We start from the raw sequence: 18788 nt of genomic DNA on the forward strand, positions 1-18788 counted from the left end.
AGCGAGAGAGAGAGAGACCGACAGAGTGTGTGTGTGGCTAGGGTCTATGCATGATGTGACTTACCAGGGCCAGGTACCAGGATGTCCGGTCTGTCCCAGTCTGAATACTGGCCACTTTACCCAGCAGGTCATCGTTTAGCCTCCTCCTGTCCTCATTGTCGTCATCACTGGAGGACGAGTCCTTTTCATCATTCGCACTGATGGGTTGAACAAGGGGACTACGTCAGAACATAATCTTTACAGGTCAGAAGCTATAGTCTGTCTCTGTCAAAACCTTCAGTCTCAGTCAGAAGCTTCTACAGAGCTCTATAGAAAGCTCAACACTATCAACCACAAAGGCCTATGGGAGCCAGTTACAAATGTTCAACTGTAAACAGTCATTACATTTTATTCAACTTCATCATAAATCTAACTATGTTGTTGTTTACTGTGGGTGCAGAAAGTATTCAGACCCCTTGACTTTTTCACATTTTGTTACGTTACAGCCTTATTCTAAAAATGTATTTATTTAAAATTCTCAATCTACACACAATACCCCATAATGACAAAGCAAAAACAGGTTTTTTGAAATGTTTGCAAGTTTATTAAAAATTAAAATATTACATTTACATAAGTATTCAGACCCTTTACTCAGTACTTTGTTGAAGCACATTTGGCAGCAATTACAGCCTCAAGTATTCTTGGGTATGACCCTACAAGCTTGGAACACCTGTACTTGGGGTGTTTCTCACATTCTTCTCTGCAGATCCTCTCAAGCTCTGTCAGGTTAGATGGGGAGCGTTGCTGCATAGCTATTTTCAGGTCTCTCCAGAGATGTTCGATCGGTTTCAAGTCCGGGCTCTGGCTGGGCCACTCAAGGACATTCAGAGACTTGTCCCGAAGCCACTCCTGCATTGTCTTTAGGTGCCTTTTGGCAAATTCCAAGCGGGCTGTCATGTGCCTTTTACTGAGGAGTGGCTTCCGTCTGGCCACTACCATGAAGGCCTGATTGGTGGAGTGCTGCAGAGATGGTTGTCCTTCTGGAAGGCTCTCCCATCTCCACAGAGGAACTCCAGAGCTCTGTCAGAGTGACCACTGGGTTCTTGGTCACTTCCCTGACCAAGGCCCTTCTCCCCCGATTGCTCAGTTTGGCCGGGCGGCCAGCTCTAGGAAGAGTCTTGGTGGTTACAAACTTCTTCCATTTAAGAATGATAGAGGCCACTGTGTTCTTGGGGATCGTCAATGCTGCAGAAATGTTTTGGTACCCTTCCCCAGATCTGTGCCTCGACACAATCCTGTCTCGGAGCTCTACGGACAATTCCTTCAACCTCATGGCTTGGTTTTTGCTCTGACATGCACTGTCAACTGTGGGACCTTATATAGACAGGTGTGTGCCTTTTCAAATCATGTACAATCAATTGAATTTAGCACAGGTGGACTCCAATCAAGTTGTAGAAACATTTCAAGGATGATCAATGGAAACAGGAAGCACCTGGGCTAAATTTCGAGTCTCATAGCAAAGGGTCTGAATACTTATGTAAATAAGGTATATTTTTATTTGCAAACATTTCATAAAACCTGTTTTTGCTTTGTCATTATGGGGTAGTGTGTAAATTGATGTAAAAAAAAAAATTTTTTGAATAAGGCTGTAACGTAACAAAATGTGGAAAAAGGGGTCTGAATACTTCCAAATGCACTGTATAATGACCATGTCTGAATGTTTACAGGCAGAGCATCTAAAGAAGCATGCTGTAAGCGGTAGTGCAGGTTAGGTCATCAAACCGTATCCAAAGCAAGAACAACACAGTGGTTCCACATGGCCCACTGCAGGTCAAACCGTATCCAAAGCAAGAACACAGTGGTTCCACATGGCCCACTGCAGGCTAGCATTAAAGGAAAACTCCACTCAAAAACGTTTTGGGTATATATTTTTTCCATTAGTCCACTGTTGATACAATCCTAAAATGTTTTGCATATCAGCAGTCAAGTTTTCAAGCTATTGGACTTTCAAGAAGCAAAATGCATCATATGATGATGTGGCAAGTGACATTTTGCTTCTTGAAAGTCCAATAGCTTGAAAACATGACATAAAATAAACCAAAAGGTTGGTTTTGAGTGGCGTTTTGCTTTAAAAGGTTAACTTAGAGGAGGGGGGGGGTAAAGGTGTGTTTTAAAATAAAATAGGGGTTAAGAGAAAGGTAAAAGAAGGGTCTACTTACTGAGCCTGAGATGACCTCCTTCCTCCGCGGTTTCCCTTCTTCCCGATGACGGGGGTGCCAAAGTGCTCCGGGTTGGTCAGGGGCAGTTGGTCCAATGTCTAGATAACAACAGAGAGAGATAGAGAGGAGTGAGGAGAGGGAGCAAGAAAGAGAGGGGTCTTAATCAATATATCAAAGAGCAAAAATAACAGAGAGACCACCAAATCAAATGGCCAAGAAGATAGTGAGGTCAGAAGACCAGTCCTCTTACCTCGCTCTCAGCAAAATGTCTCTCTCCCTTCAGACACAGAGACGTCCTGCGGAGTGTCTTCTCATCCCCATCGTCAAACACTGGAACACAGTGGGAAGCAGTTCCCTTGTAATGTTTACATTTGACATTTATTCTTAACCAGAACGACTTACAGGAGCAATTAGGGTTAAGTGCCTTACTCAAGGGCATGTCGACAGAGTTTTCACCTAGTCGGCTCAGGGATTTGAACCAGCAACCTTTCGGTTACTGACCCAACGCTCTTAACCGCTAGGCTACCTGCCGCCCAGATTGTATTTATGTTAAACATTAACACCAAAGTATACTGCTTCCCCAGGATCATATAGACAAATAGTATTATTGACCAAGAGTCAGTTATGACAGAGAATAGTCAAAATGCAACCAACCAACAAAGACGTACAGTGCCTTGCAAAAGTATTCATCCACCTTGGCGTTTTTCCTATTTTTTGGCATTACAACCTGTAATTTAAATGGATTTTTATTTGGATTTCATGTCATGGACATACACAAAATAGTCTAAATTGGTGAAGTGAAATGAAAAACATAACTTCTTGGCGATGGTCTTGTAGCCCATTCCAGCCTTGTGTAGGTCTACAATCTTGTCCCTGACATCCTTGGAGAGCTCTTTGGTCTTGGCCATGGTGGAGAGTTTGGAATCTGATTGATTGTTTGATTGCTTCTGTGGACAGGTGTCTTTTATACAGGTAACAAGCTGAGATTAGGAGCACTCCCTTTAAGAGTGTGCTCCTAATCTCAGCTCGTTACCTGTATAAAAGACACCTGGGAGCCAGAAATCTTTCTGATTGAGAGGGGGTCAAATACTTATTTCCCTCATTAAAATGAAAATCAATTTATAACATTTTTGACATGCTTTTTTCTGGATTATTTTGTTGTTATTCTGTCTCTCACTGTTCAAATAAACCTACCATTAAAATTATAGACTGATAATGTCTGTCAGTGGGCAAACGTACAAAATCATCAGGGGATCAAATACTTTTTTCCCCTCACTGTATGTATTCACCCCCTTTGCTATCAAGCCCCTAAATAAGATCTGGTGCAACCAATTACCTTTAGAAGTCACATAATTAGTTAAAGTCCACCTGTGTGCAATCTAAGTGTCACATGATCTGTCACATGATCTCAGTATATATATACACAACTGTTCTGAAAGGCCCCAGAGTCTGCAACACCACTAAGCAAGGGGCACCACCAAGCAAGCGGCACCATGAAGAACAAGGAGCTCTCCGAACAGGTCAGTGACAAAGTTGTGGAAAAGTACAGATCAGGGTTGTTGTTTTTTAAAATATCCCACATTTTGAACATCCCACGGAGCACCATTAAATCCATTATTAAAAAATGGAAATAATATGGCACCACAACAAACCTGCCAAGAGAGGACCGCCCACCAAATCTCACAGACCAGGCAAGGAGGGCATTAATCTGAGAGGCAACAAAGAGACCAAAGATAACCATGAAGGAGCTGCAAAGCTCCACAGCGGAGATTGGAGTATCTGTCCATAGGACCACTTTAAGCCGTACACTCCACAGAGCTGGGCATTACCGAAGAGTGGCCAAAAAAAAGCCATTGCTTACAGAAAGAAATAAGCAAACACGTTTGGTGTTCGCCAAAAGGCATGTGGGAGACTCCCCAAACATATGGAAGAAGGTACTCTGGTCAGATTGAGCTTTTTGGCCATCAAGGAAAACGCTATGTCTGGTACAAACCCAACACCTCATCACCCTGAGAACACCATCCCCACAGTGAAGCATGGTGGTGGCAGCATCATGCTGTGGTGATGTTTTTCCATCGGCAGGGACTGGGAAACTGGTCAGAATTGAAGGAATGATGGATGGCGCTAAATACAGGGAAATTCTTGAGGGAAACCTGTTTCAGTCTTCCAGAGATTTGAGACTGGGATGGAGGTTCACCTTCTAGCAGGTCAATGACCCTAAGCATACTGCTAAAGCAACACTCGAGTGGTTTAAGGGGAAACATTTAAATGTCTTGGAATGGTCTAGTCAAAGCCCAGACCTCAATCCAATTGAGAATCTGTGGTATGACTTAAAGATTGCTATACACCATCCAACTTGAAGGAGCTGGAGCAGTTTTGCCTTGAAGAATAGGCAAAAATCTCAGTGGCTAGATGTGCCAAGCTTATATAGACACCCCAAGAGACTTGCAGCTGTAATTGCTGCAAAAGGTGGCTCTACAAAGTATTGACTTTGGGGGGGTGAATAGTTACGCATGCTCAAGTTCTGTTTTTTTTGTCTTATTTCTTGTTTGTTTCACAAGAAAAAATATTTTGCATCTTCAAAGTGGTAGGCATGTTGTGTAAATCAAATGATACAACCCCCCCCCAAATCCATTTTAATTCCAGGTTGTAAGGCAACAGAATAGGAAAAATGCCAAGGGGGGTGAATACTTTCGCAAGCCACTGTATGTAGTCTACCATTATCAGGTGATAACAGAGGAGCAGGACTTCTTGTAAACTAGTTTGAGTGTTGTTGCTGTACTCACCCACTGTGTACCAACTGGCATCTGTGAGTTTGTTGATGGTTGCCTCACTGCAGATCCCCTCTGCACTCTTCACCTCCACTGTGGAGCCCACCTGCAAAAGGATGCCAGGGAGATGAGACTTTGAGACACCTCATATGCGCTGCTCTTTTAGTCCCATTTCAAAAATAACTCAAAATGGCAACAGTAAAAGCTGCAATATGTAACTTTTTGGGCGACCTGACCAAATCCACATAGAAATTAGAGTTATAGATCTGTCATTCTCATTGAAAGCAAGTCTAAGAAGCGGTAGATCTGTTCTAGGTGCGCTATTTATATGCTTCCCGTTCTTACGTTAGTTTTTTGTGTCTTACTTTCGGTTTTGTACACCAACTTAAAAAACAATATTTTTGGTTATGGAAAATATATTTTACAGCGGTTTTAGATAATACAATGACTTTCTACATTGCTTGTTTTGTCACAAACTGAAATTAGGCAACCTATTAGAATTTTAGCAACCAGGAAATGGCGGAGCAATTTCTGCATATTGCACCTTTTAACATTGCATCTCAAATCAAGTCTTCTCTAAATAAAGAAAGTAACGTGCCTGGGCAAAGTGAAAGCCCATGACACGTGTGTTCGAACAGTGAAAAGGGAACCACACTGGGCATACAAAATATCAGGATAGAAAAACTGAGGCCATTTTAAACCTTTAGGCAACTTAAAATGTTTAACACTCTGGCGTTAAAAATCAGCACAAAAACAACTGCAGTACCATTGATGCTTACAGTTGTTGAAAAACAGGTGATCAGTGTAATTTGCCAGGGCATTAGTCACATGACCATGAACTTCATGTCGACAATACCTTATCTGTACCGGTTCTATATGCCTGCACCCTGTAGGACATTATGTTGTCACAAGTACAGAACCATTGTTATATCCAACAGATCGGAATCTCAGAATCATGTGACAAACAGATGATTCTGAGAATCAAAAGAACACAGAGGGCCAAATTAATCTTTTCCATATCATACTGTGGGGAGTTCGGTGATGCGATGCCAATTAGTTCCAAACTTACCTTCAACTGTCCTTTCACTTGGTCATCTTGAACAACTTGTGAAGTGGTGTCTCCTTTGAGCATCACCTAGTGAGAGAGGAGGGAAACAAAGGAATTCAGTCAAGGTGAAATAATCCAGTTGAGTAACAGACAACTTTCCTCTTCCTGACTAGTCACGAAATATGTGACAAATTACATTTTCTTTGACCAGTCAGTTACCAAGGGGCCTATAGATGAACCTCACATGCCAACGCTGGAAGGCACAGTTGTAAAAACAGGTGTTTCCAGCTACAGACAGATCTTAAACCATCTGATACAATAGTAGGTATGTGCTTATAGTATTACCAGGGAATGGTGCATCATAGCCTTCACCTATCTTTCTATGTGGAGAAAGTTCAATGGGGCTTCCTACCTCACCCCATGAACACTAGACCAATGAAACAATCAATCAAGGGAACTCTGACCTTGTTGTGACAATCATAATGGAAGAGCAGAAGCAAAGGAGAATAGTGGAGAATACAGGAGGTCAGGTCACAATGCTGCTAACTGGCGATTGGTGTGGGATCACTTGATTTTAAAACAATAACCATCATCAGCCCTGACCTATAAGCTGGTTCACCAGTTCAGTGGCACCCACATTTTCACAACAGGGTTTTGAAGAATAAAAAAAAGCACATTTGAACCTAAATTCCTAGGCCTATCGGTTGTTCGAAAACATACTAAACCAGACATGGCTGCTAACCCAATGTCCAAGCATTGTCAGTTGCTATACTAAACAAAAATATTTTAAAAATGCAACATGCAAGAATTCATATAAGGAATACAGTTCATATAAGGAAATCAGTAAATTGAAATGAATTATTGAATCTATGCATTTCACATGATTGGGCAGGGGTGTAGCCATGGGTGGGCATAGGCCCACCCACTGGGGAGCCAGGCCCAGCCAATCAGAATGAATTTCCCCCCACTAATGGGCTTTATTACAGACATAAATACTCCTCAGCACCCCCCCTAAGATGATCCCGCAGGTGAAGAAGCCAGATGTGGAGGTCCTGGGCTGGCATGGTTACACATGGTCTGCGGTTGTGAGACCAGTTGGACATACTGCAAAATTATCTAAAACGACGTTGGGGGCAGTTTATGGTAGAGAAATTAACATTCAATTCTCTGGCTACAGCTCTGGTGAACATTCCTGCAGTCAGCATGCCAATTTCACACTCCCTCAAAACTTCAGACATCTGTGGCATTGTGTTGTGAGAACTGCTCATTTTAAAGTGACCTTTTATTGTCCCAAGCACAAGGTGCACCTGTGTAATGATCATGCCGTTTCATCAGCTCCTTGATATGCCGCACCTGTCAGGTGGATGGATTATCTTGGCAAAGGAGAAATGCTTACTAGCAGGGATGTAAACACATTTGTGCACAAAATCTGAGAGAAATAAGCTTCTTGTGCATATGGAACATTTCTGGGATCTTTTATTTCAGCTCAAGAAACCAACACTGTTCAGCGTATTTAATGTGAATTTGAACCATGTGTTTTACCCAACAGGCTCTAACCAATGCAGTCATGATGACTGACTATCACCAGTGTTTGTTGTGTTATGATTATGTTATGACTAAATTAACTGTTTTCAGAGTGTCTAGTTGGGACTGCGTAGGTTACAGATTAGCCCAGGGGTCTCCAACAGGTACATCGCGAACTACCAGTAGCTCGCAGCCCAACTATGAGTAGCTCGCCAATCAATTCTGAAAGTACATACATTGGTAACACGAGATATGGTTAGTCCATCAGTAGGTGCCTTACATACTATCAGTAACATTTCAACTAACTATCTACTAACCCTAACCTTAGCAAGCAGTTGCTTAGCAACAGATAGTATGACCATCTGTAGGGCATCTACAGATGGAAAATCCGGACTATCCAAATAAAGTGTGATCCATGCATTTTTTTCATGTGTTCCATCGTATATGGTCAACCATAAACCACCCGGCAACTGTCCAATCAAAGACACAGTGACATTATCCCACCGCTGGTTAGCCACTGTTGGCTTAAAAAGCCAAAACGTAACACAATATATGGCAATTACAGTAATTTCCAGCAATATTGCCGTCTGTCTGTTTGGTGCGCGTATTTATCTATCACTCTGTATGTAGCCAGTTAGCAATGCTAATGATAACAGTCTTGTGGGTAGACAAAGACTTTCCCAAAAAACTCTCAATTAAATGCAAAGTAGGCTTACCTGACAGAACTATATCATGATTATTTGTATCAATTGGGTGGCAATTGTTTTGCAAACTCTGCCATGACATGTTCCTTTCTTGCTAGATGCGCAATTAAAGCGGAATTACACTAAAATCAAAATGTGTTCTATATTAATATTTTTTTACCTACAAAATGGTCTTTCTGTGTGATTTAAGCATTGACATGACTCAGAACATCACTTTTTGTTGTTTCTCTATGAACAATTGAAATTTTAACAAAACAAAAGTTAAAAAATACCAAATATGATTTTATGGGGCCCTTTAGAGTTGTTTACTAACCATTATTTTACCAGTTATATTGACAGAAAACACGTCTCTTGTACACCAAGGACCCAGGGAAGAGTCGCATGGTTGAGGAGAAGAGAAGAACGTGCCTATTTGAAAGCTTTTTATTTTATTTTATGCTAGAAAGGGTTGGAGACCCCTGGATTAGCATAAGGCTTTCTGAAACAAACTGAGCAAAACTGTTCATAGAACAAGTCTACTTGAAAGATGTCACTGGCATACACAAACATTTAGATGGGGGGGGGGGGGTCCTTTTGCAGCAAAACTGTGACCGAAACTGGCCAATCAGCTTGTCTACTAGGCCTATATAAACAACATATCCTTGTAAGATTTGGACATCAAAATTTGGAACATTTCACATTACTTACTCCCTTGTTTGATTACAATGTTGTCTGTGTCCCAAATTGCACCCTCTTCCCTATATAGTGCAATACTTTTGAAGACAGCCCCATTCTGTTTATAGTAGTGCATTATAAGGAGAATGGGGTGGCATTTGGGATGGAGTCATTGTTGCGTTGTGCTTTTACCTTAACCTTCACTGTCCGTTTAACAGTCTTGATTTTTGCCTCACAGAAGGCACCTCTGTATTTGGCGCTGACCTCAGTCCCCACGGTCAGGTAGGCAGGCTCGTCCGCTGCCTGTGAGAAAAACAGACACTCCTATAACATTTATCATTGTACTTTCTTATAAATAAAACACAGGCCATGTTTGGCCACTATTGAAAGAGATGTCCATGAAGCATGATGCCACACATAAACATGAAATTGCATTAGAGGTTTTTCAACTCAATAACATTTGTCTTGTCCTGAACAAATGTTAAGAGGTGGACAATGATGTCTAAAAATAGTCATTTACGGTGAAGCCTACATGAAAACTTTTGGCATTGAAATTATATATGAAACATGTATATGTGCAACATTCTGACGCCTTCAAACTGTCATATGTTGTTGCCAACCATATAGACAGTTGTCCCCCAGTCTCTATGCAAGCCAAGTGAAAGAGGCGTCGGCTTCACCGCTGTTTTCAACTGAGGTTAGCCAAGTGACTTACCTTCATCGTAGAGGCTATTTGAGGGAGTCCAGCTCGATTGGTTTTGATTGCTGTAAAACAAGATCGGAATTACAGATGAATAAAGATGTCAGAATGGCCGTGATTAGGACTAAATCAAATTTAGTCGAAAATGAGTAAATATGCTAACAGGCTAACGACGAACTAGCCTGCTACTTCTAACGCATTCTTTTCAAGCTCGATGCAGCCCCCTCCCTCCAGATTCACAAAAATGTGTGGCTACTGGCTAGCTAGTTTAGCTGTATGCTCATGCTGAATGTTAACAGACAAAAAATCGACAAAAGCTTTTCAAAAGAATATTATCAAGTTATTTACAGCCCAGCGTTGGCATACTACAAGGACGTTGCACATAGACAACAAACAGAATAGTGCGTGTTCCTTCCCGCTTTGCTCGCAATCTGTGACTGTGTCACGTCGCCATCATAGCTCGCCGTGCTGCACCATGTCAGGCTGGGAGAAATACACAGAGGAGCTGGCTACAAAAGGTGTGCCACACAGTCATCTTAGACAATTATGTTTTACTAGAAACAGAGATTATAAAGATTGTGGCAGTCTTTTGGTTGAAGTGAGGAACGACAGAATATTTCCCTCAACTCGGGAGCGAAATTTAGCTAGTTAGCTAACTTAAACATGCTAGCTAACGTTAACAGTTTCTCGATTTAAAGCGCCTTGTTAGTCATTGAGTTGGCCAGCTAGTTCAGGCAGAACATTTCAAACTGTGGTTCTCATTTGGATAAACGAGAGGCAGGCAGGTAGTTCGACGATAAAACAAAAAATTATCAGGACAATAATTATTTATTATCCAGTTTCACAAAAGGCGCATACATTTATTCACTGCAAAAACAAGCCGACTAGTCACTGGCACTGCCATTCAATTCTTTACCAGCCTAAGCTTACAATAAAAAATAACGAAAAATTGAGCTAAGTCTCGTCCGATAACTAACGAAACAGGTGTCACATTGATCTAAATAGCTTGAACTGTTAAACGTTTGTAATTCGTTTGAGAGGAATATTAATATGTTTGATACTTACATGCAACGACACCACTGATCACGACTTGCTTGCTAGATTTGCAAAGCAATACACGAATAACAAGCTGTTGAGCCGAAGCTGGGTCTCTCGAAATCCGATTGGCTGCCGTGACAGTGGTGGTCGAATCGCAGAAATATGATTGGTCAACACTTGCTTCAAATCCTATAGGACATACCTTCTCTGGATTTATGGTTGGTAGATGGAAATCGGCGCTTTGAGAGAAAATGTGCTATTGGTCTTCCCAAACGTAGCTTCTTTCACAAAAATAACACCCCAACATGGAAATATGATTGGCTTTACTTATCTCAAGTCAAGCCATTCACTGGTTAGAAATATTTTACAATGGACCGCCTATTTTCGACACTGGCTTCCTTGTCACTCCAAGGATGGAAATATACTATATGTGAACTGAAAACACAAGCAATTTCTACTCACTCGTTGGATGGTGCTAGCGGTAACTCGTATTTTAATTAATGAGTTACTAGCTATGTTGTCATGTGCTGGGGAGAGGATGCGGGTTACGAGTTAAATATAAAGTATCGATTTGTTTGAAGTTGAGGCCAATGGCGCCTTGTTCATGTTTGTAGGACGTCAGAGGGCAAGTTGGTTACGTAACCGGAAGGAAGCATGTGCAGGTAAAAGCTATGTGAAGTGATTGCTGTCAAATCTTGGTTACTACTTACCTAAGGCCAGACAATGAATGCATATAGCCGTGTTGAGGGGTGTAACTTAACATTGGCTAGTCTTCTGGCTGAGTATCCTGAGATGTGAAATTCCAAGCCTTAATCTACTAGGTTGACTTCAGCACCACTACAAGATAATCCGTCCCAGGAAGGCAGAATGGCATGTCTTTATCAAATGTACAGATGAGGAGCTAATCAATCCCTCAGATTCAAGACACTGGTCAAGTCTTTCACATCATCTTAAATTGTATCCAAGCAGGGACATAACCAGATGAGGCTGGCATGGAGAGGCACTGAGAGGTGGAGGTCCATCTGTAAGGTCAATGTGGAGACCACTACCCTTCGAGTCACTGTGACACATGTCATACCTGAAACATATCACACTGTGCACTGAAAGAGTCTTGGTGTTCTTACACAACTGCGCCATCAGTAGAAGGATCAAGTGACAGTCCTTGAGATATTATGAACTAAATACACATCCAATTATAAAAACAAATGACAGAGGCAAACCCTTGTTGACAGTATTTAGAGTATCACAAAAAAGGCCAAAAATGCTTTGAGTATAAACAGTGCTTATCTTCAACTTTTATTTAAAGGCTGAAATCCATCAAACCCAAAAAAATTACATGGTCCATTAATTACAAAACAACGTCTGTGTCTCTTGGAGAGCCGTCCTGTCAGTAGGTGTTTGACGAGTGGAGAAACCACAGAAATGAGTTTACATGTTGTCTTCATCAGAGTCATCCTCCTCCTCCAAGGAATCCTATGGTGGAAGCAAAAGGCATTGCGAATCAGACACCAGCAAGACAGATATAATGGAAGTGGTTCAGTGAACCATTCTCACGTGATGAGTAACCTTGCCTGGGACCTGAAGACTTGAGTTAGCTCCCTGGGCTAAAGCTTGGGCTTTAGCTCAGCAGGCTAACTCAGTCTTGTGGCACACAGGAGACTCAAGTTCAAACATTTTACATTTACATTTTAGTCATTTAGCAGACGCTCTTATCCAGAGCGACTTACAGGAGCAATTAGGGTTAAGTGCCTTGCTCAAGGGCACATTTACGTCATTTAGCAGACGCTCTTATCCAGAGCGACATACAAATTGGTGCATTCACCCTATAGCCAGTGGGATAACCACTTTACCATTCTTTTTTTTTTTTTTTTATTATTATTATATATTTTTATATATATATTATTTTTTTTTGTGGGGGGGGGTAGTAGAAGGATTACTTTATCCTATCCCAGGTATTCATTCCTTAAAGAGGTGGGGTTTCAAATGTCTCCGGAAGGTGGTGAGTGACTCCGCTGTCCTGGCGTCGTGAGGGAGCTTGTTCCACCATTGGGGTGCCAGAGCAGCGAACAGTTTTGACTGGGCTGAGCGGGAACTATGCTTCCGCAGAGGAAGGGGAGCCAGCAGGCCAGAGGTGGATGAACGCAATGCCCTCGTTTGGGTGTAGGGACTGATCAGAGCCTGAAGGTACGGAGGTGCCGTTCCCCTCACTGCTCCATAGGCAAGCACCATGGTCCCTAGACGTATTGTTGGTTTGAACCCAGTAGGTCACAGAAATGCCATGCTAAATAAAAATGAATGACTGGTGGTCGTGGTACATACCTTAGCGTACTTCTCTGCCTCCTCCCTGACGTCTTTTGGAACCAGCTCATGTTTTCCATTTGTCACTGGTGAGGGGAAATTAAGGTCATAAGTTACACTGCTCAGTTCAAGCAGATCAGCTGCGATCAATTTGAATGGACCAGGCGATGGCCCGTCACATAGTTAGTCAAAACTGGTTAGGGTCGAGTATCCAACAGAATCATAACCCATTATTGCACATGCTTGCCATACATCACTTTGTTATGAGCTGGGTTAACTGTCACATTTAAATGTATGACACTGCTCACAACCAGGGACAAGTTTGTTCCAAAACAAATGCAATGGCTGCTTACCCGGTGCACTAGTTGTGGCTTAGACCAGTGTACAAAACTCTGCCTTTGTTACATTTGTCATATACAGATGTACAAAGGGAGACAAAACCACACTTAAAAATACATGTGTAGGTCTAAGGCACTGCATCGCAGTGCTAAAGGCATCACTACAGACCTGGGTTCGATCCCAGGCTGTATCACAACCGGCCATGATCGGGAGTCCCATAGGGCGGCACACAATTGGCCCAACGTCGTCCGGGTTAGGGGAGGGTTTTGCCAGGGGGGGGAGGGTTTGGCCAGGGGGGGTGGCTTTACTTGGCTCATCGCGCTCTAGCGACTCCTTGTGGCGGGCCGGGCGCCTGCAGGCTGACCTTGGTCGTCAGTTGAACAGTGTTTCCTCCTACACATTGGTGCGGCTGACTTCCGGGTTAAGCGGGCGGGTGTTAAAAAGCGTGGTTTGGCGGGTCATGTTTCGGGGGACGCATGACTCGACCTTCGCCTCCCGAGCCCGTTGGGGAGTTGCAGCGATGAGACAAGATCGTAATTGGGGAGAAAAAGGGGGTAAAATACAAAAAAAGAAATACATGTGTATATGAGAAAGTGGCATTACCTTCTCCAACCCAGCTGAGTTCCAACTCGAACGATTTGTCTTTCACTTCATCGTGTACAATGTAGATTCTACAAAACAAACATCCAACAGTACATGTTAGTAGCAACTTAATACTCAGTGCCTTGATTGGAGGCTATTCATGAGAGTGAGTAACAGTGTGGGTGTGTGTTCCTTTAATAAAACAAACAAAAACTTACATTTTGGCCACCTCTTTTACCAACTCCCTGCAGGTCATGTCTTTCATCTGTTGATAGCAATGGCATACAAAATCAAAGGCAAACTTTTAAGCAAGATCTTCCCTTGTCTTAAGAAAATTGGCTCAATTAATATTCTTACCTGAAGCTTTTCAATTTCTGTCTTGGCGGCTTGCTTGGCTTTTCCAATAGCACATCCCCAGTAACCCTTGATAAAACAAAACAATGTATAAGTGGTCATCTAATATTTTCACAACATTGCCTAATGTTACACATTTCAGGTCATAATTTAAGGTTGCATGATGAGATACAGATTTCGTAAATGTTCGCAACTGATCAACATTCCCTCTGAATACATTGCATAGGTTCAAACACATTAAAGGGCCATTTTCCATGACCCAGATTAAAACTAGTCCAGGACTAAACCACATGCTCAAGGTAAAATCTCCACAGAGAATGCCTCTTATTCCTGGACTAGTCTTAATCTGCTTCCGGGAAACCGTCCCTAAACATGTAAAGTGTGACAACAGTAAATTAATGACAGAGCTTGTTTGGGGATAAACTCCCCCCAAAATAACTCACATATGAGATTCCAGAGGGGTCAACCATGTACAGCTGAGGACCATCATCTTGATCGTAAGAGCCCAAAATGAAGCTACATCCAAACGGCCGCACCGCACTGTATAACGTGTAGGCATGGACGTACATGGCCACTCTCTCTGAGAGATGCTGTAAAGAGAGATTATATGCAATTCATCTCAAATCAAGGAATATGCCAATTGTCCATAGGACTTGGGGACAAAGCAAAGCAACTCAGAATATGTTGACAACATGTAAATACAGTCACACACTTAACCAGTTGAATCAGGTGTGGTTGTACTGTAACGGAACAGACCAAATATGTGGAACTGACAGGGTACACGAGGAGGAGTTTGAGGGAAACACTGACCAAGAGCATCAGAGTTATTTTTTTACCTTCAGTGGGATGTTGTGTCCATAGTTGGATCTGAAGTTGGAGGCCTCCTCTCTGGCCACCTCAGACAGGGATCGAGCATCAGCCAGTAGTCCAGCCACTGCCTATTGGTAAGAAAGTTAAAGGTAGATTCAGCAATGCACAAAGTAAACAGCAGAGTCGGGACGACGTCGCAAATAATACGAGTGTTATGGCCAAGATCCACTAACTAGCGATGCTTCGCCTAGCCACGCTAGCTTCCTCCAGAGTGGCTCGTCATGTGGGTGCTAGCAAGCCGACAGCATGCTTGGTATCAACAGCCAATCCAGTAGGGTCTGGAAGCCAGTGAGCTTCAATTGGTCAATTGCACCGCGATATTGCAGAGTATTTGCATAAAGTTCAGCTTCCTCCAACTTAAGTCCCACCCTATTCACGTCGCCCAACAGTCCCCAGGCCACTTCGCTTGGCATCGCTTTTCTTCCTTTGAAAAGAAATGGCTTCTGTTGTTTCATTGCCAAACATCGTCCAGAGAGGATCTCGTCCATTAGGAGTGAGGCTAAACTTCTCCGTTGTTTTGGTCCCATAGCTATCACGTTGCAGCAGCGTGAAGCGCAGATACTCTGAATGCACGACCGCCTTGCATCGCGCATGTCTGTGGCTCATCCTCCTGCTCGTGGAAACGTCATATTGCTGAGTCTCATTTTAATTGAGTTACTAATTGAACCAGCCCTTTATATGAGCTGAACACAGATGGCGACGACCAATACCTGCTTAAGATTTTTCAAGAAAAATAGACTGGTGGAATGACAACGTCATGACAAAAATGCAGGCACAACCCAGAGGTATAAGACTGTTGTCACTGATCAGCCAGATAGCTAGCAACATTGACTAGAAGCTGGTGTGCTGTGAATTGTAGATGGCTTGTTTCAGCTAGTTGTATTTTGTGCTTGATACCATCTCTTGTTTTGACGCATGTCACGTCTATGCAAATGTGGCTATGGTTAGCTAGCTAGCCAGCAACTGTAACTATGTATTTGAAATAAACAGCATATAAATTGCAATGGGTAAATGTCTTGATTTTTTCAATAACATTTGCAGACGAAATAGCTTACATTTTAATCCTTTGATTGTAAGATTATTATTTTTTCTCTGTGTGGTTGCGTGCGCATCAGTTTTGTTGGTAAACACCACATGTATATACTGGGGATGTGGTCTGTGGATGAATACATACCATCCCTACGTGACGGTCGACATTGAAGATACGCTTGTTTGAGCCTTGTTCGTAAAGTTTGGAGAGAACCAATTTTTCGACACCGAACACAACCCCATCCTTGCATCGGATCCCAATTGCTGTGCTGTAAGGAGAAAGGACAAGAACCAACAAATTGAGACACTTGAGTACAAAAAAAAGTGATTTGTGCATATTCCTGTCACTTTCCATCTATTTATTTATTAGTCATTTAGCAGACGCTCTTATCCAGAGCGATTTACAGGAGCAATTAGAGATAAGTGCCTTGCTCAAGGGCACATCGACAGATTTTTCACCTAGTCGGCTCAGGGCTTAGAACCAGCGACCTTTCGGTTACTGGCACAACGCTCTTAACCACTAAGCTACCTGCCGCCCCATCATGTGGGTACTACATTCAAAAGGATCACATACCTGCTGTTTTCTACTGCCTTCATGGCATATTCCACCTGGAACACCCTTCCATCAGGGGAAAAGGTGGAGGCAGACAAGTCATACTAGAAAGGGAGATTTGGATGTTATACTTTGATGGCCACTGCTGTTGATAAAACACGTGTCATTGACAGGAACTGCAAGGCTTCATACATCAATCTAACCAATACTCATTGGTGTCACTTTTCCCAGTATTGGCTGGCAAAAACATGGAAGTAGATTCACGATAGTGTAATCCCATTTCAAAGGCTCCGTGCAATCTAGGCTCTTTGGGACGTCCATAGGATACCGGATAGCACCGACCCATTTAAAAGTGCATGTGTCAGTGTGTCAATCTAGCTAATTAAAGGATTCAAAAAATGGCTACCTTGTAAATATCATGATGTGAAATCAAACCTGTTGATAGATAGCAGAGCAACCGATATCCAACACCAAATCAGTTGAATTGGTTTCAATTTCGATTTAGCTTAGCCAGCATTGCTAGCTAACTAGCCTGTAGTGCAAGTGACTCAGCAGGCATGACAACATGGCTTAGTAGCAAACTAACAGTAGTACTGCAAGGAAAGAACAGCTAGGTAGCAGTAACCAGTGTAAAATGTACTTCATCACTATATACGATTATAGATCTTAAACGAATGACGTGATTAAATGTGTTATTAGCTAGTTATCTACTAAAACCTCAAACTAGCATAAAGCAGTCACAGCTAACTACAGTAGTTAGCAAGTTGGCTAACTTTGTTGCTAGCCTGGCTAAGATGAGCCGAGGTTAACAAGTTACCAAACATTTTATTTGTTAGCATTACAAAAATGAAGAGAAGTGTCTTATCAAATTTACCCCAGTTCCAATTGAACTCATTGTGGTAAAAACTCTTCAAAAAGCCTTTATAACAACTCCGTCTGATGTGTTTCAGCGCATCCCAGTCACTCTCCAACCAACAAGAAAATGGCTTTATGTTCAACAAAACAGCAGCCGCGTTGAACATGCTTGAATACCGCCACCTACTGTGGTGGAGTGTAATATCATAGAGGTAAACGTTTAAATAAAGTGCACTGCACACTCATCAGAAACTGAATCTTAAATATGTAATATCTACAGGAAGAATGTATACAGTAGGCATACTAATAAAATAAAAAATGTTTAGTCTTCTATGTTTAACCTAATTTAAAATGACGAAATGTATTGGGAAATATGCTGGTAAACACAGTTCAGCCGTTTATTTATTATTATTATTATTTATTTTGTTTACTATCAATCCTGGCTACATTTTCACCTGCAAATTGCCGTAATTAATAACATCAGCACTAGAAAGTTTGTGACTTTACTTAATATTCATGCATTTAATTCAAGCCCTCTTTTCTCAACCTTCGTGGGAAAAGTAACTGGGTTGAGGTTAATGAATGATTTAGTTTAGCTAATCCTCGACTGCTCCCTGGTGGACAAAAGATTAACAATACCATAATTCCAAATTGAGGGGTGGGTACGGAGATCCGGCTGGAAGATGGCGGAAGTGGTGGATGAGTTCGAATTAAGCAGCGCGTCGAGTAAATTTGGTGAAGACGAATGTCCTGAATGGATAACAGTAATATCGAAAACTGGATCAAAAAGGAAATTGTCTATAATTGGAGTGGAGGATACGTGTGTAAATGATCATGAATCGCTTCTTGTTGGGATGCATATGTGGGAAACCCGTTTGAGGTGTCGAAAATGGTGAAGAATGTGTTTGGAAAAGTGGAGTCTGTCAGAGTGACCAGGAGTGGTCTTATTTTGATGAATTGTATATCTGACGAATTGCAGTGGGCCTCAAAAGAATCCAACAACATAAGTTTTGTGTTTTGAACTTCAGAGTAGAGCACCCGTCAAAGAAGTCATCTCAGAGGTGACGACGGATGTTCATGTTGAATAACTGAAGATAATTCCTGGTGTGGTTGGTGCCCGGCGTCTGACCCGTTGGGTGAATGGAAAAAAATAATAAAGTATGTCGGGCCTGTTGTTTTTTGATAAAGAGCAATTACCTACGCATGTGAAGCTTGGTTATGTAAGATACGCCATACGAGCTTTCATCCCCAAACCACTGCAGTGTAAGAAT

General features: G+C 42.1%; 2 protein-coding genes across 2 annotated transcripts in view; both read right to left on the reverse strand.

Moving 5' to 3' along the window:
- The window catches only part of LOC121544270 (AT-rich interactive domain-containing protein 4A), a 33275-nt gene extending 22570 nt beyond the window's left edge, over nucleotides 1-10705 (reverse strand). The window contains exons 1-8 of the mRNA XM_045209052.1: nucleotides 10665-10705; nucleotides 9615-9664; nucleotides 9092-9202; nucleotides 6039-6104; nucleotides 4985-5075; nucleotides 2449-2528; nucleotides 2199-2296; nucleotides 65-197 (exon numbers count right to left, since the gene is read on the reverse strand). Coding sequence (XP_045064987.1) covers nucleotides 65-197; nucleotides 2199-2296; nucleotides 2449-2528; nucleotides 4985-5075; nucleotides 6039-6104; nucleotides 9092-9202; nucleotides 9615-9620 — 585 coding nt within the window. The 5' untranslated portion in view covers nucleotides 9621-9664; nucleotides 10665-10705. The remainder of the gene's footprint in view (nucleotides 1-64; nucleotides 198-2198; nucleotides 2297-2448; nucleotides 2529-4984; nucleotides 5076-6038; nucleotides 6105-9091; nucleotides 9203-9614; nucleotides 9665-10664) is intronic.
- A 1207-nt stretch (nucleotides 10706-11912) lies between these two features.
- Nucleotides 11913-17659, reverse strand: LOC121544697 (proteasome subunit alpha type-3-like). The gene is made up of 10 exons (XM_041854770.2): nucleotides 17537-17659; nucleotides 16684-16766; nucleotides 16255-16378; nucleotides 15047-15148; nucleotides 14654-14800; nucleotides 14214-14279; nucleotides 14075-14121; nucleotides 13878-13945; nucleotides 12957-13021; nucleotides 11913-12110 (listed from the first exon to the last, which is right to left on the reverse strand). Exons 1-10 carry the CDS (start codon nucleotides 17555-17557, stop codon nucleotides 12066-12068), a joined length of 768 nt encoding a protein of 255 aa, XP_041710704.1. The 5' UTR covers nucleotides 17558-17659; the 3' UTR covers nucleotides 11913-12065.
- Between the last annotated feature and the right edge of the window lie 1129 nt (nucleotides 17660-18788).

The sequence above is a fragment of the Coregonus clupeaformis genome, chromosome 29, assembly GCF_020615455.1.
Source record: "Coregonus clupeaformis isolate EN_2021a chromosome 29, ASM2061545v1, whole genome shotgun sequence".
NCBI classification, from domain to species: Eukaryota; Metazoa; Chordata; class Actinopteri; order Salmoniformes; family Salmonidae; genus Coregonus; species Coregonus clupeaformis.

Coding starts and splice junctions, on each gene's coding strand:
- LOC121544697 (XM_041854770.2), bottom strand. CDS start 17,557: ATGAGTTCAATTGGAACTGGG. Junction 14,801..15,046: donor GACACAACATCCCACTGAAG/GTAAAAAAATAA, acceptor CTCTCTTTACAG/CATCTCTCAGAGAGAGTGGC. Junction 13,022..13,877: donor ACTCAGCTGGGTTGGAGAAG/GTAATGCCACTT, acceptor TCCCCTCACCAG/TGACAAATGGAAAACATGAG.